The 15,306-nt window shown below is 57.5% G+C and overlaps 1 protein-coding gene across 1 annotated transcript in view; it reads left to right on the forward strand.

Moving 5' to 3' along the window:
- The first annotated feature begins 437 nt into the window (after positions 1-437).
- LOC122494513 (c-Maf inducing protein) overlaps positions 438-15,306 on the forward strand; it is a 235,114-nt gene continuing 220,245 nt past the window's right edge. Inside the window, exon 1 of the mRNA XM_043599750.1 lies at positions 438-864. Within this exon, the coding sequence (XP_043455685.1) occupies positions 565-864 (300 nt within the window). The 5' untranslated portion in view covers positions 438-564. The remainder of the gene's footprint in view (positions 865-15,306) is intronic.

Genomic DNA, 15,306 nt, shown 5'->3' on the forward strand with positions numbered 1-15,306 from the left:
GCCTGCGAGAGGCCGAAGCCGCGGCGGCGGCCGCCGTTGCCGCCATTGACGTCAGAGGGGCGGGCACATGACCCCGCGGGGACCAATCGCGCGGGCGCCGAGCGGCTTCTGCAATCTCTCAACTGAGCCGGCCCCCGCGGCCCCCGCCGCACACTCGCCCGCGGACGGCCGCCCAGACACACGTACTGTACACACGAGCGGGCGGCGGGGCCGAGACACGCCCGCCCGCGCGGCCCCGCGCCCCCGCCGCTGCCCCGCGTCCCCGCCCGCCGCCCGCCGCCCGCCGCCGCGCCGCCGCGCCGCTCCGGCCGCCGCGAGCATGCACCCGACGAGCTAGGAGGAAGCGGAGCCGCGAGGAAGCGCCGAGCGCCGGCCGCCCGCCAGCCCGCCGCCCGCCCGCCGCCCGCCGGCCCCTCCCCTGCCGGGCGCCCCCCCAGCCCCACGCCCCCCCACCTTCCTGGGCGGTGGGGGGGGTGCGGGCCGCCGCTCGGGGGCCCCGCCGCCCCGGCAGCCCGGGACAGCCCCCTTTCCCCGCCCCCGGCCCCCGCCCCGGCTCGGCCGGCCATGGATCTGACCAGCAGCTCGGGCGGCGGCGGCGACCCCCGGCAGATCGAGGAGACCAAGCCGCTGCTGGGGGGCGACGTGCCGGCCCCCGAGGGCACGAAGATGGGCGCCGTGCCCTGCCGCCGGGCCCTTCTGCTGTGCAACGGGATGAGGTACAAACTGCTGCAGGAGGGCGACATCCAGGTCTGTGTCATCCGGCACCCGCGGACCTTTCTCAGCAAGATCCTCACCTCGAAATTCCTGAGGCGCTGGGAGCCGCACCACCTAACGCTGGCCGACAACAGCCTGGCGTCCGCCACGGTGAGTCGCTCTGCGCGGCGGCGGCGCGCCGGCACCCCCGCGCCTCGCCTCGGGGCCGGGAGGCGCCCCCTCCCGCCGCCGCCCCCTGCCCGCCGCTGCACCTGGAGCCCGGGGCCTGCGGGGCGCCGGGGGTGTCGGGCCGGCCCGGGGGGCGGGGAGGGCGGGGGGGGGGGGAGCCCGGTGGCCCCCCCCTCCCCCTCTGCTGGCCTGTGTTCGGGGCTGGCCGGTGCCCAGCGGGCGGGCTCGCGGAGACCCTCTGAATTCTGCACAGGATGTGGCCCACCCCATCCTGGGCGTCCGGGGACCTCCCGGATGGGACCGTGGGATAGATCCGGGCTGGGCCCCGGTGGTGGTGGGGGTTCCCTTTCTGAAAACCCGCGGCCCATCTGGATCTGCCCTGGAAGGGAAAACAAAACAACCAAAAAAAAAAAAAAAAAAAAGAAAAAGAAAAAGAAAGAAAGGAAACCTAACAACCTCGAAACCCCAAAACCCAAAGAATTTCCACAAGCAGTGCCTCTTTGGGCTCTACTGTCTTTTTTTCCTGCCCAGGCTGGTAGGCAAAACCGGGTGCTTCCCTTTCTGAAAAATCTCATTCGCACGTTGGGAGGTTGGAAGTGGAGGGGGAGGGGATAGGGGTCCCGGACTGCCTCCTCCCCACCGAGGGGAGGTCAAGTTCTAGAGTGGAAGCTGGCCTGTGGGGGCCCTGGTCTTGCATTGTCTGCGAAGTGTGTGTGTATACGTGTTCTTTGTTGCTGGCTTTATTTTGTTATTGTTATTGTTTTAAATATATGGCTAGGACTGGGTCAGCTGGATGAGAGGCAGGGAAGTCATGGATCTGTTTCTGAAATCAAATCTGCAAGGTGGAGAAAGACATCGGTGGTGGTGGTGGGGTCGCAGGGGTGGGGGCGGCAGGCAGGAGCCTGAACAGGATGCTTTGTGTTTTGAAACAAGGGCAGTTTAAAGCCCCAGCTCTGCTTGGGCCTGAGCCTTGCTGAGGGGATCCCGTCCTGTGTGGAGAGGTGGCAGGTCTTCCCCAGAATGCACACTCCCCCTGGGGCAGCCGCGATCCTGTTTACTAAGCACAGTGGAGGGGGGGGGGGGGCGGTGGGGGGTGGCCGTGGTGGCTGTGGCGCTGGCGGCAGAATTCAATGCCTGCCCACACCTGTGCCAAGAAAACCCAGCCAGGAAACAGGGTGTCGCTTACATGGCATGTCACAAACGTGTAGCGTGTGTAGACATTTCCCCGGCATCCATGTTCCCTTGGCAGTGTGTCACAGGCCGTGACACATGCTCCAAGGAATGGGGAGGGGGAAAAGTTAGCAGAAGAAGCCCTACTCCTCGAAACCACTCCCCCCTCCCGAAAGCCCTGAAGCACATGAGGACTCTTATTCTGAATTTTGGGTCCGACGTGCCTGGAACACCTATTTTTTTCTTTCCTGTGGGCAGGTTGGTGCAGTACCTGCAGAGACAGCTTCCTCACACAGGATCGCTGGTTGCCGTGAAGCGGTTCAGGCCCGGTTTCAGGCTCATGCATGTTCCCAAACCCGTCCGGAGCCACAGGCCTCGGCATTTGGCTTTTCATTTGATGGAGGGAGAGCCTCAGAAAATTCCCCGGCACGCAGCCTTTCAGGTTCAGGGGAGGAACCGGTGCCCTCCAGTGGTTCCCTGCCTGGCATCAGGAGCCCCCAAATCTGGCTTCAGAATTTCCCCCTGCTTCAGGGGAGGCATTGTTGTTTTTCTACCACTCTTCAAAACGGAGGGGAGTTGGGGGGGTGGGGAGGAAGTGGTTGAGAGGCACAGTGACCCTCCGTGGGAGAGGCCGGGAGCGCGTGCTCAGCGGCTGCTGGCCATGGTCTGGGGGAAGTCAGCTTTGGAGGCGCTGGGCCGCCACCCCCCTTACTCTGATTGCTCAAGAGGTATGTAGCAGAGAGAGGAAGGGAACAAAGGCTGAGGCTGGGCAATGGTTTCTTAAGCAACCGGAGGCCCCGGCACCACCTTCCCCAGCACCTTGGCCAGCCGAGGTGGACGGTACCTTCGTAGCTTGGGCCTCTCTGGAGAGGAGCTGTGATTTTTCAGGACGGGGGACTGAGGGCCGTCCACAGAACAAGATTTGCCTGAGCAGAGCCCAACTCTAGCATTGGAAATGTGGAAGGAGGAACTATGAGCTGGCTGGCGTCTAATGGGCTGGCAAGTCCCCCTTCCTCCGCCTGTGGCCACCAAGCCCTCTGGGCAGAGGGTGTCCTTAAATTCTGCCCTGGTGGGCTCCAGTGGGGTGTAGGGCTGTCCGTGCCGCGGCCTGTGAGCGTGGAGGGCGCCGCCGAGGGCAGGCCGGCTGTGGGGACGGCCTCCAGGGTAGAGGGGGGGTTGCAACTGCACCAGGGACCTTGTCCCGCCAGGAGACACCTATTTGGTGTCCGGGCCCTCGGGAAGCAAAGCAGCCCCTGAGGGGTTTCCCTGAGGCCTGGGCGTTATGTAATCTGTCTGCATTTTCTAGTGTCGCCCAAGCACGCTATTGAGAAATATTAGCCCAAATGAAACAAAGGTGAATTTGAGTGTAGTTCTCTACAGCAGCAAGCCCTGTGCAGCCCTGTGGCTCTGCAGAGTCCCCAGGTCCCGGCCCCCAGCTGCCGACAGGCCAAGTCTGTTCCCTATCAGGTCATATCCTTCCATGAAATGTACATCATCCGTATATTAAGCCGTCTGCACGGCCCAGCTCAGATCCATCTGGCAGTTATCTGGTTAATTGTGTGGGCTTCAGGAACAAGACTCAGAGTGATTGATCTGGATTCAAACCGATAAACAAACCAAATACACTGCTGCCCAAACGTCTTTGGAGTCTGTCTACACTGATCCAATTAACTGGCTCGTCGTCAGAGATAAAGGCTTCCGGCACCACAGCTGCATCAAGCTAGGGTTGGAAGCACACGGGGGCTCCCAGCCCGCCTGGTAGGCAGCTCCAGCCGGGTGTACCCCTCAGGCGGACCTGTCTTGATTCCCTGTCGGGGAGATGGGCTCAGCGTCACCCCCTGGCCCGGCTGTAAACTTTGCCTTCTGTGGGGTCAGGCTGGAGCTGGCCCCTGTGCCAGTCTCCCGGGCCAGTTACTGATTAAGTCCTTGTCGAGCCAGCGGTGTGCCTGACGCGGCCCGTGACAGCGCAAGGGCCTGATGCACTCTGCGCTCCAGACTTTGGATCCCCAACGCTCATAAACAAAGAAGGAAACGCAGAGGCGACCGCGACCTGGCTGATGTGTGAGGGGTGATTGGGATGTGTCTGCCCCCTCCCTGGGGTGCACATGACCACACCTGGGGGCCTGCTCAGACTGTGGCCTAGACGTGGTGCCTCATTCCCGTTTTGCACCTGGGCTTCTCACTCCCCCGGCCTCCTTGGGCCTTTCGTGGCTGCTGATCGTCGTGTGGGTTGTAGCCAACGGCCGGGAGTCCTGCAGAAGCAGCCGGGTCCACAAGACCTGAATCCATTTTGCTGTTCTCGTGTGTGGGTTGAATTTGATCACCTGCTAGACATGTTTGTCCGCTGGAAGAGGGCTTTTGTCTGTGGGCTTTGTTTCCTCTGCTCCGAAGAGGCACAAATAAGGCTGCCTACCTTTTCTCTCACCTGATTTTATTACTTGCAGCACATGGCATCTCAGAGTGGGTCCAGTCCGGAAAGTCATTTATTCACTGACCAAACACGATGGGGGTTGGAGCACAGGTGACGGTGGCCTTCTTTATTTTCGAGCCTTAATTTATCAGTGACTTTTTTTTTTTTTAAACGTTCTCCACTCTGCTGCCCCCATTGAAATGTTTCTGGGAAACATTTGTCACCGAAAGGAAAAGAGAAGTCACCTGAATCCTTGTCGGTCTCTTTACTCTGGTGTTCTCTCTGCGGCAGCAACCTCCTGAACTTGGAATTTGTTAACCTAAGCACCTACTGGGTGTCTGGTGCTGAGTGGAGGGCTCATCCCCACAGTGTGGTTTCCGCCTGGGAATTGAAGTCCGTGTCCCCCAGGGTAGCCGCAGGTCCCGTGGGGATGTGTCTGCGTGTGTGTGTGTGTGTGTGTGTGTGTGTGCACACACGTGTTCATTGTTTCTGTCTTTGTTCCTTGTCCCGCTCTTCTGTGCCCGTCCTTCCTGCCTTCCGTTTGAGGTTTTCTGCGGCAGGGAGTAGACACAGACAATTCTGGTTTTTTGGTGGCATTTGTCGTAAGATTTTGGAGTATATCAAGTTTGTTTCCCAGGTAACATGTCTGATTGGAGGGGTCTAGGGTGGGGGCCAGAGACAGAAGAGGAGAAAAAGAATCTAAATTCTCCTTAAACAGCAAACTTGTTCTGTGTTTCCCGGGCTGTAATAAATAAATGCATTTCAAGGAGGGAACGGTTTTTCATGCTGCCATTTGCCTGGTGCACCCGGGGGTGCTCTTTCCGGCCACGGGAAGAATCGTGCTGGTCCAGGTGGATGCTGTTAAACTGCGTGTGGCTGGGCTCTGCTGTGGGGCCGGCGATGGCGACAGGCGTGTGCCACGGGCTTGGGCTCCACAGCCTACATGTGGCTTCTGCTTGGCATCGCCTACTCCCGCCCCCACTGACTCGCCTGGCGGTGGGAGAGGGCATTTCTGGGGTACTGTGTCCGGTGAGGCTTCAGGGTTCGTCCTCAGGACCCGAGCTGTCTCGGGTTTCCTTCTGACTGCCAGCCTTGGGGCAACAGGGTGGCCAGCCAGGCTTGGCCCCACGTGGATGGTACCCTCTCGGTGTTCTGGTGGAATGGACATTTGAAGTGGTTCATTTATGCTTTCGATTAAAAGATTAAATGAGCTCTAGTGAGGCAGTGCGATAGGGTTTAGGGCATCCCCACCGTGGGACAGAACCAACCTGGGTCTTGTCACATGGAACTGGGGCCGAATTCTGTTACGGTTTTCCGGCTGCGTGACTTAGCCTGTTCCTTCCTCTTGGTGGCCTTGCTTTGTCTCCATCTGGAGGGTGGTATGCACCTGCCTGATTTGTAGGGTTGCTGTAAGGATTACAGATAATTCACAGTCGCACCTGGTAGGACGGCCCCGCCAGGTAGGGATGTGACCAGGGGCTGGTCTTCCAATTCACATTTTCTTAATCTCCCTGAGAGAGCTTCGTGAAATCCTGTGCAAATGGAAAGGACCGTTGCGATTTGAAAGTGGGCAGTCTCCAGAGAAAAGTCTTCTGAGGTGAGCAGTGCGTTTGGGAAAGTTAGGGGTAGTGAGCAGATCCGATGTGTACGAAGGCAACAACATTGGTGAAAGTAGTTTCAGAACAACTCAGGAGCACAGTTTGGTTTCTTTTTAAAAAAAAAAAAAAAAAACGCAAAAACAATACCCACAAAGCTCTTTTTTTTTTTTTAATTTTTTTTTTTTACATTTATTTTTGAGAGAGAGAGTGAGACAAAGTCAGAGTGGGGGAGGGGCAGAGAGAGAGGGAGACACAGAATCCGAAGCAGGCTCCAGGCTCCAAGCTATCAGCACAGAGCCCAACACGGGGCTCAAACCCCCAAACTGCGAGATCATGACCTGAGCCAAAGTCAGAGGCTTAACTGACTGAGCCACCTAGGTGCTCCGCTCCTTTTTTTTTTTTTTATTTAATCGAAACAATAATGCGCCCATCAAATAAATTCAGATAGTACAAGGCATATCAGGAAAAATACAGCTTCTATCTTACTTCATGTCCCTGTGGCCCCAGTTCTCCTCTTAGTAGGCGAGCCCTGTTATGATTTCTTACAGATCCTTGCTGACCGTTTGGCCATTTACATACCATTCTGGGCCGTGATTGGTCATCGGACAGTGTATTTGGAAGATCATTCCAGATCTGTGTATACACAGCTGCCTTCCTCTTGTTCACTGCTGCGTAGTGCTCTGTTGCACAAGCGTCGTGTGAGGCTAGGCGACCGCCTCCCATTGCTGGATGTTTAGGTTAGACCCGATCTTTTGCTGTCGGAAACAAGACACTTGCCATTTTTGTTCAGTGGAGTTGCTCCCGCTTTGATAATTTGAATGTTTTTTGCTTCTTCGGTGGGTGTTAAAATATTCAGTCCCAGAATGCTTTGCGGGAAAGAGCTGCCCTTCCCTCAGAGAGGGGAAGGAAGGCAGTGTTGCCTGGGGTCACTGCTGCCTGCAGGCATGCTTCCATCTGGCTTACGGTCACCACCGCAGGAGAGTCCGGCCCCCAGGGCCCCCACCGGGAGCTGAACACAGGTGAGCAGGGGGCTCTGAGCTGTCACCGATGACCTGTGCCCTGAGGACAAGAGTCAGCTTGGCCCTGGCTGGCTGTTTCCTGCTCCACCTGAGAGCATCGTTTTTTTTGTCCCCAGACTTCCTGCTTCCCCAGGATGGGAGCCAGGCCGCCCAGCCCCGTGGTAGAGAAAGGGAGGAAGTGAGAATGTCTCTTCCCCACTCCTGGCTCTGGTGACAAAGCACCCAGTGAGTTCAGCAGGGCGCCAAGGGAGGCGGTGCACATTCGAAAGGAAGCTTTGCTGACATCAGCAGAGCCGTAACCAAAGGGTGGTGAGGCGTGTGTGTGTGTGTGTGTGTGTGTGTGTGTGTGTGTGTGTGTGTGGTGTCCCTGTGTACTGAGGCAAAGGAGAAAACAGAAACATTTCTGGTGCAGAAATTGGTGCCTGGGCTCAGTAGCCATTTCTTTATACCTGCCACATGCGAAGCGTTTGTATCCGCGTTGGGGTGTGTAGTGAGGTGCCTGGAGGAGACCAGCCAGACCCTGTGCGGTGGTCGCACAGGTGAGCTGGAATCCCCCCCCCCCCCCTGCAACTTCCCAACTGGTGGCTGACCTTGGGCAGGTCACCTAACAGTCTGTATTTACCTATAAAATTTGGATTATGGGGATTTCCTTTCAGTGTCGATGTCCTTGAGGTTAAGTGAGGTAAGGCCTGGCAGTTTGTTCACGTGTTTATCCAACAGGTAAATATCGCTGCTCTAGGCACTTTAAAGAAAACAAGACCCTGCCTGCCTGGAGTCTGGCTGTCGGTGGGGTGGGCGAAGACAATAAACCACCAAGCAAGGAGATATAAAATCTGTGTGGTGGTGACAGGGGTCCTAGAGAAAACAGAGCAGCCAGGGAGGTGTGGCGTTTAGAGCTTGGGGACTGGCAGCCTTGCTGCTTTGCACATGGCAGTCAGGGAAGGGGTAAGAGCATTCCAGGCAGAGAGATTGGCAAGTGCAAAGGCCCTGAGGCTGGATAGTACTTAGAAAACACTTAGTAAGGTGGCTGGCGTTTAGTAAATGCTGTACAGTTGTTATTACCCGCACCTCCTAGGAGCTGTTATCATCTATTAAAAGATACTTACGAACACCCAGAATCTGCTGGGTGTTGGTCATACAGAGAGCTCCCAGCCCCATGGAGCTTTCATTCTGGTGTCTCTGTGTGTGTATTTAAGCCTGGCTCCCTTGTACTTATATCCCCAATAGATAGTGAATAGGTTTGGAGCAATGCTTTAAGAGACTCTTAAATCACAAAGCCCAGCAAAACGTCAAAACCAGCTGACTTTGTCATACTGAGTTACAAGGGTCCTAGCACCTAGGACGCACTAATCATTGAATTTGCCTCCAGCATCTTGCTGGTGAGGGTGGGGGTTAGTGGTGAAGAGAAGTATGTCGCCCAAAGACCCTTACAAATGACTCAGCACCAAGGCTGGGATTCTCACCCAGAGCTCCTGCCTCCCAGCACCTTCCGGTGCCTTCCAGAACCTTCCAGTGCCTTCCATCTTCATTTTTCCTTGGACCTTTTGCTTTCAAGCCGTTATGAGAAATGATATGATCGAGAAAGCACATGAGCAGATTAGGCTGAGTTAAACTCATTCTGGAGGCAAGCAGAAGAGCTGGACTCTCCAGCCCCTGGGCAGGTGGATGTCCAGGACTCAGGCAGGGTGGCAGATGTTTTCCTGGGGCCGGGCTGCCTGGGTGCAGCTCAGGTGGGGTCATCAGGAGAGGGAAGGTAACACCGGAACTTGTAGTCGCTTCCTGGGTGTCTTGAGTCCAACCCAGGCTCTTAAAGGCCTGGAAAAGCTGCAGACAGGAGTGCACGATGTGGAGAAACCCAGGCCGGGCCCCTTCGCCCCCCGTTTGGCTCACTGTCCGGGTGAATGTGATCACCAGCATGCGCCAGTGAGAGGCTCAGCCATCCGTGTGGACAGCGCCGGGCGTCAGTCGGGCTGGGCTGACAGCTGAACAACTTGCCCCCAGATCTGGGTGGCTTCACGCAACGTGGCTTACTTCTTACTCTCACCAGTCCAGTGGGGATTCTGCCCTACTGGACGTGGACCACGTGGGCACCTGGCTTCTCCATATTGTGTCACTGGCCATCTTCTCCCTTCACCTCCCCCCAGGGCCTCACTGAGTGGGAGATGGAGAGAGGGAGAGAATGCCGGGCAGTGCCATTGGTAGGTCGGGTCGCTGTGTTGGCCACAGCTCTGTCAAGTGACAGCCCCTGAGCTCAGGGGGGCCGGGCACTGGAGAAAGGAGGACCCCCACCAGGATTGCAGGTCACGCAGAGGCTTTCAGAGTACCGGCTGCAGAGCCGCTTCCCTGGGAAGGAAGTTCAGCACCGTGGGCTCTTCCGGCTCCTGGGTGTGAGCTTAGTGGCAGGTCAGGAAGGTTGCAGTCTTCTCTCTGGTGGGGAATGAGATAGAAGCAAACCTATTGCAGGGAATGGAGCGATGCATTCATGATTACGATGACGTTTATTGTCTCCCTACTGTGGGCAAAGAGGGTGAGTTGAGAGGCAAAGGCAGGTCTGCCCTCACGCGTTGGGTGTGCGTGTCCGTGAATACGTGTCTATCCATTGGACATACGTAAAATTATTTCAGGCTCTTGCAGAAACATCTTAGTTAAGAATCAGTGGGCTTATCAACTTGGCGTTTGCCGGTGTTCGGCAGACATTCCTTCGTGAATTTGTCAAGTGAGTTCAGGGAACTGGTGTTTGAAAGCGAATGCCAAGTGTTTGTCAAGAGTGAGCACCAGGTACTAAGTTTGTGAGCTGAGTACCCGACACGGTGTGTGCAGATGGGGCTTCCCGGGTCCTCCGTTTGCCAACGGCTGCTCCCTGGTAATGTGCTCCCAAAGTGAGTGCTCCCTGGTACTGTGCCTGCAGGGTCAGACATCATCTTTGCCCCGTAAGCCTCCCTCAGATTGGGGTACGGTAGAAACTGTGATGTAGTGTCGAACGCAGCACATTTCCTCAGGGGGTTTATGCCTTGTCCTGCTGTTTGGAGGGAGGAAGAAGAGCACGTGGTTTCAGGAAGGACTTTGTAGGAGAGACACATCTAGATAGATAGGCCCAGGATTGGGACTGGCAGTGATGGAGAGGGGGGCCAGGGCTGGGAAGGGGCAGAGGGAGAAGAAAGCCAGGAGAGAGGGGCCGGAGCCGCCGGGGCACATTCTGGGCGGTCTGGGCCATTCTCCCTGAGTGGTGGGCACCACAGAAGAGTGCAGGAGAGGAAAGTGGAGGCGGGACCACTTCCCAGAGTGGGGGCCGCGGGCGGGGGCCAGGAGTCGGGGTGAAGTTGGTGCTGGGTTCCCCAGCGCTCGTTCAGGCCAAGGAGGCCCTGGTCGCGATGCAGAGAGACGAGGCACCGGCTGCCAGGTGGGCGCCTAGGATCCATCCCCCAGGTGGAAGCTTCAGGATTGCGGGGATCTGAGTCACCAGGGCCAGGGGTCCGTCACAGCAGGGACCATGGTGGCAGCCACTCTTGAGCGTTCTTTTGCCAGGTGGTTACATCCGTGATCCCCATAACAGCCCGGCGACATACTGTTCCTCTCTCCGGTTTATAGGTGGGGATGCTGGGGCCCGGTGTGTCGGCAGACATTCTTTGCCTGAACAGATGGATGAGTGAGTGAAGAAATGAGCCAGTGAGGCTGCCGCCAGTTGTGGGCAGAGCCCTCCCGTGGAGAGGGAGGGGAGAGAGAAGAGATGTGTTCGGACCTCCCGCTCTCATGCCGTGCCTGCGCCGCTCTCTCCTCCAGGGCCGCCCAGGCTAAACGAGACGGCGCGTGCAGCCGACCCGTTTGGCATGCGGCGTGCACGGCTGGCCTCAGGGGTGGACACAGGCCTGAGGGTTCCTGGCCTGCTGCCTCGCCCGTGAGGCTGCGGGGCTCAGCCCGCCGGCCTGGAGCTCCTGATGGGCTCCCATCAGAGGCCTTTGGTACTTTCCAAACCCTCGACCTGAAACTTCCCCTGTCAGCTTTGGCTCCCAAGGCTCCCCTTCTGGAACCTTCCTTCCTGGAAGGAAGGGGGGGGGGGTGGGGAAAATGAAAGTGCTTGAACTGTCCCAGCGCTCTGGTGGCTCCCGGGCTTGGGGAGCCCAGCAGGGTCAGCCTGTGGCACCAGACGGATCAGGACAGGGTGGGGGGACTGCAGGACAGCAGCGATCATTTCCTCCCACATGCTGAGTCCCTTCGATGTGTTTGTGCGTTTATCCTCACTCCAGCCCCTGGGGTTCCAGTTTATAGATGGAAATGGAGGCCCTGTGAGTTTCAGGTTGTACATCTGGAACCCAGACGGCCTGGATCCAGAGCTGAAGACCTTCTCCTCCTGCCACGATGCCTCCTTGCTGGGCAGCGGGGACTCACCGTCAGCAAGGCAGTGATAACAACAGCCGGTGCTTATTCAGCGCTTATGTTCTGAGCCCTTTGTGTACGGGAGCTTATTTAATCCTCACGATGTCCCCAGGAGGTGTTGCTTTTATTGTCCCCATTTTCCAGAGGAGCAGACTGAGGCCCAGAAAGATGAGATCGCTACTTACCCAGCTAGTAATGGTGGAGCTGGGGTTTGAACCCAGGCCGTGTGGTTCCAGGGCGTGACTGCGCGTGTCCCGTGAGCAGGGCTCGAGAGCAGAGGGTCAGAGAGACCCAAAATGGCCAGGCTGGCTCCATTCTTGGAGGCCCTGGAGGGCCTTGCAGAAGCGGGGAGGTTGTGTGTGGACAAAGCACATTGTGTCACCCTGGGGGCGGGGGAGGGGGGGTTTCAGCCCTCTCCCTGTGGACCTGTCTCTAGAAGGGCCGTGGCGGACTTTTGCTTCTTACCTGCCCTGTGTTCATCTGGGGATAGTGGACTCAGCCTCTCAGCGCCTCGCCTTCCTCGCCTGACATGGCCTGGCCTCGAGGAGCTGCCTGTCAAGAGCTGGCTGTGACGACCTGCCTACGGCGATCGTGAAGTCCAGGGTCCACTGGGAGCGCACGCCCTGCCCTGCCCTGCCCTGCCCTGCCCACCTTCCGGCTCGACTACCCTGCGCCTTGGTGCTGTGGCACAGCACCTCCTCCCCTCTGCCTCGGTGGTGGCCACCAGTCCCTGGAGTCTTTTCTGACCCCCAGTTGCAGTGAGGGCTTGCTCTTCCACAGCCGGCTGCCATTTGCTTCTTTGCCTATCAGTCTTCTCTACTGGCTCTTCACCTCTGCCCTTGTGAAGTGAAACAAAAATAATCACACAGGGATGATGATCTTATAAAATAAGCAAAAAATTCTCCTATGATCCCAACCTCCCAGAAGTCATGCATATGAACGTTTTGGGGTGCAGCCATCTTTGCTTTTTCTAGATGAGTGCGTATGTCACCTGTGGGATCCTTTGCACAGCGAGCAGGGGATTAGGTCTTATTCATAAACACTAAGCCATTTTCATACATTATCTCAACGGTGTTTCCTCTTCGTCCCTATGAATGTTGGGGCCTGTATCATTCTTTGCGGTGGGGGCCATCCTGGGCATTGTAGGATGCACAGCATCTCTGGTCTCAGCCCGCTAGATGCTCCCCACAGTTCTGATGGCCCCAAATGCCCGCCTACAGTGCCCCATGTCTCCTGGGTGAGACCCCGGGGTAGCTCATTTAACATCCCATCTACCCCTGCGAGCTTCTGTGTGACAGGGTGGACCCTGGCTGTGGGCTGGCCTGTGGCAGAGCTGGGAGCCTGTGTTCGTGCCCCAGTCCCCTTGCTTCTTCAGAACCTGCCACGGAGATGGTGAGGAAGAACTTTGTGGGGGCTGCAGGCGCCCAGATGCCTGGCCAAGTGGCGGGGCTCTCCCGCAGGGCCTCTGGAAGGAAATCCCGCTGGCCGGAGCTTAGCAAGCTCCCCACACCTTTGATCCCAGGATCGCCCCCCTGCTGTGCCTGCCTGAATGACTCAGGACTTCAGAGATTTGGGTTGTTGAAAGGAGAATTGCCTCACGCCAATAAAAGAAAGAGAGAGAAATTAGCGTTAGAAAGTTTTGGTGTGAGGGAAATGACTTTGAAGCAACCTTTGTGAAGTAAAGTGTTTTTGGGGGGCAGGGGTGTGGAGAGCAGAGGGAGTGGGCTGGTGGGTGAGCCACCGGCCTGGTGGCTCTTCCAAGAAGGCCTTCATTTGCTTGACTCAAGCCCCACCCAAGGCCATGCATTGTGTACCCTTGCTTTTTGGATCTAGTTGAACCACGGCACCAGAAAAGGTATAAAAGGGATGTTTCTGGAGTATGTCTGGGTCCTGTCAGCAGGTGACCTTCAGGAGCCAGGGGCTTAGGTTAGGGAGCGTTGCCAAGAGCAGAGGTCTTGGGGCCCTTCTAATGCCCCGGTGGTAAGCAGGGTCCCCTCTGGGCCAGGAGAGCCAAGCCCTGGCTGGATCTCAGACCCCACCCGGCCGCCGCAGGCCCTTCTCAGCATTGTGGGCAGCTCTGCTTGAAGGAGTCTGTGTTGAGGATTGGGGGTGGCACCCCCCGCGACACCCACTTTGAAACCCATGGTGGAGGCGGAGACGCCAAAGACAGCCCCCCCCCCCCCCCAGGTCCATTCCTAACAGGCGCCCTCATTGTCATCAGGCAATGTGGTTACAAGCGCTGGCCAGCGTTGTTGGATCCAGACACTTGATATTAGACCGTGTGACCAGTGGTGGTGTGACCCAGTTCTCAGTTTCTGCATCTGCAAGGTGGGGACAACGGTAGCCACCTCCCAGGCTATCCTGAGGGTAAGGGAGATAGTACACGTAGGGCTCAGAAGAGTGCCAGCATGTAGTGAGTACTCGGTAAATGCCCGCTCCGTCATCACCACCGGCTTTCTCGTGGCCGCAGCTTCCACCTGCCTGCGTTCCTGTTCCTGCTCAGCTATCAACTTCTTGAAGGCAGGGTCCTTTCGATCCAGGGACGTGTGATGTCAGTGCAGGTGTTTGGCTGAATGTAGTTGCTCAGCGGGGCGTCTGGGGCCCCAGTGCCACGGGCTGTGAAGGGACAGAAAAGCATCTCAAGTTTTCTTGGAAACCCTGGCCCTGGCTGGGGACTTTGGACCTGTCCTGGAGAACCTCAGGGTTTGCCCCTGATCCTGTCCTGACACCTCAGTCACCAGGACCTGGAATGGACCCTCAGCCCTGGCCCTAGCACCAGCCACCACGTCCCCGACTCAAGGGAGCTAGAGACGTGCAGCTGGGAGGATTGAGGCATTGTTGGTGGTTTTCACCTTAGCTTTCTCCAGCCGTGCTTGGCAAATAAGATTTCGATCTTGGAAAATATGATTTAAAAACAGAATTGAAAGTCGCTTTTGTTTCCTCAACGATATTGCCCCTGACACATGCCCAGGGCCTGCCTAGTGGAGTCGGGTGTGAGCATGTCCGTGGGAGATCCCACACAGCCCTGCCCCAGGCACACCTGTGTGGATGCCCGGCCTCTGCCCCCTGCCCCCTTCCTGAGCCTTCTGTCTGCTCTCCACTTAGGTCTATGATGACAGAGCTCACGAAACCCCCTTTCTTTTGTGGTAGCTTGCTGTGTCCTCTTGGCCTTACTTTTGGGGTGACCTTGCCGCCAGGGGAGGGGGCTTCTTCTCGGAGCCCTGCTGTGCCTCTGTTTGAATGTGGAGTAGTAAATGTGTACACACGTGGGTCCCCGGAGCTTGAGTCTTGAGCGTGTTCCACCCTGATGTCCCCGTCCCAGACGGGAGGGGGGTCCCCGTCCTTCCTGTTGGATGAGGTCTTGGAGCTCTGAGTCCCCCTGGGCCGCCCTGAGGAGCCTTCTAGGGAATGGGTCCTGGGCCCTTTGAGATCCCAGGATAACACTCTGTTTCTTCTTCGCCTTTCTCTGGGCCCAGGGCCTGGCCCTGTGGCTTCTGTGCCCTTTGGCCTCCAGGGGGGGTTTGGCCAGTGGGGACCCCAGAGGCGATGGAGGCCAGTGGCTTCAATTTAAGGTTGCTGTGGGCGGGCAGGGTCCCTCAATCACAGCTCCTGTCCTGTCACCCCCCACTCAGGCCCAGGGGTGGGAACATGTGGTAGCAATGGGGGTGACCAACTGGCCCGGCTTGCCAGAAGCTGTCCCAGGAAAGTTGTGTTGGCACTTGAGTCCTATGTCCCAGGAAACCCCGCGGTCCAGGCAGACCCGGGACAGCTGGTCACCCGAGGGAGAAAAACCCTCTCTCGTGCTTTCCCCTGTGCTCTGCCCACACCTTGGTATGTTATCCTTTTGTGAACG

The sequence above is a fragment of the Prionailurus bengalensis genome, chromosome E2, assembly GCF_016509475.1.
Source record: "Prionailurus bengalensis isolate Pbe53 chromosome E2, Fcat_Pben_1.1_paternal_pri, whole genome shotgun sequence".
NCBI lineage: Eukaryota > Metazoa > Chordata > Mammalia > Carnivora > Felidae > Prionailurus > Prionailurus bengalensis.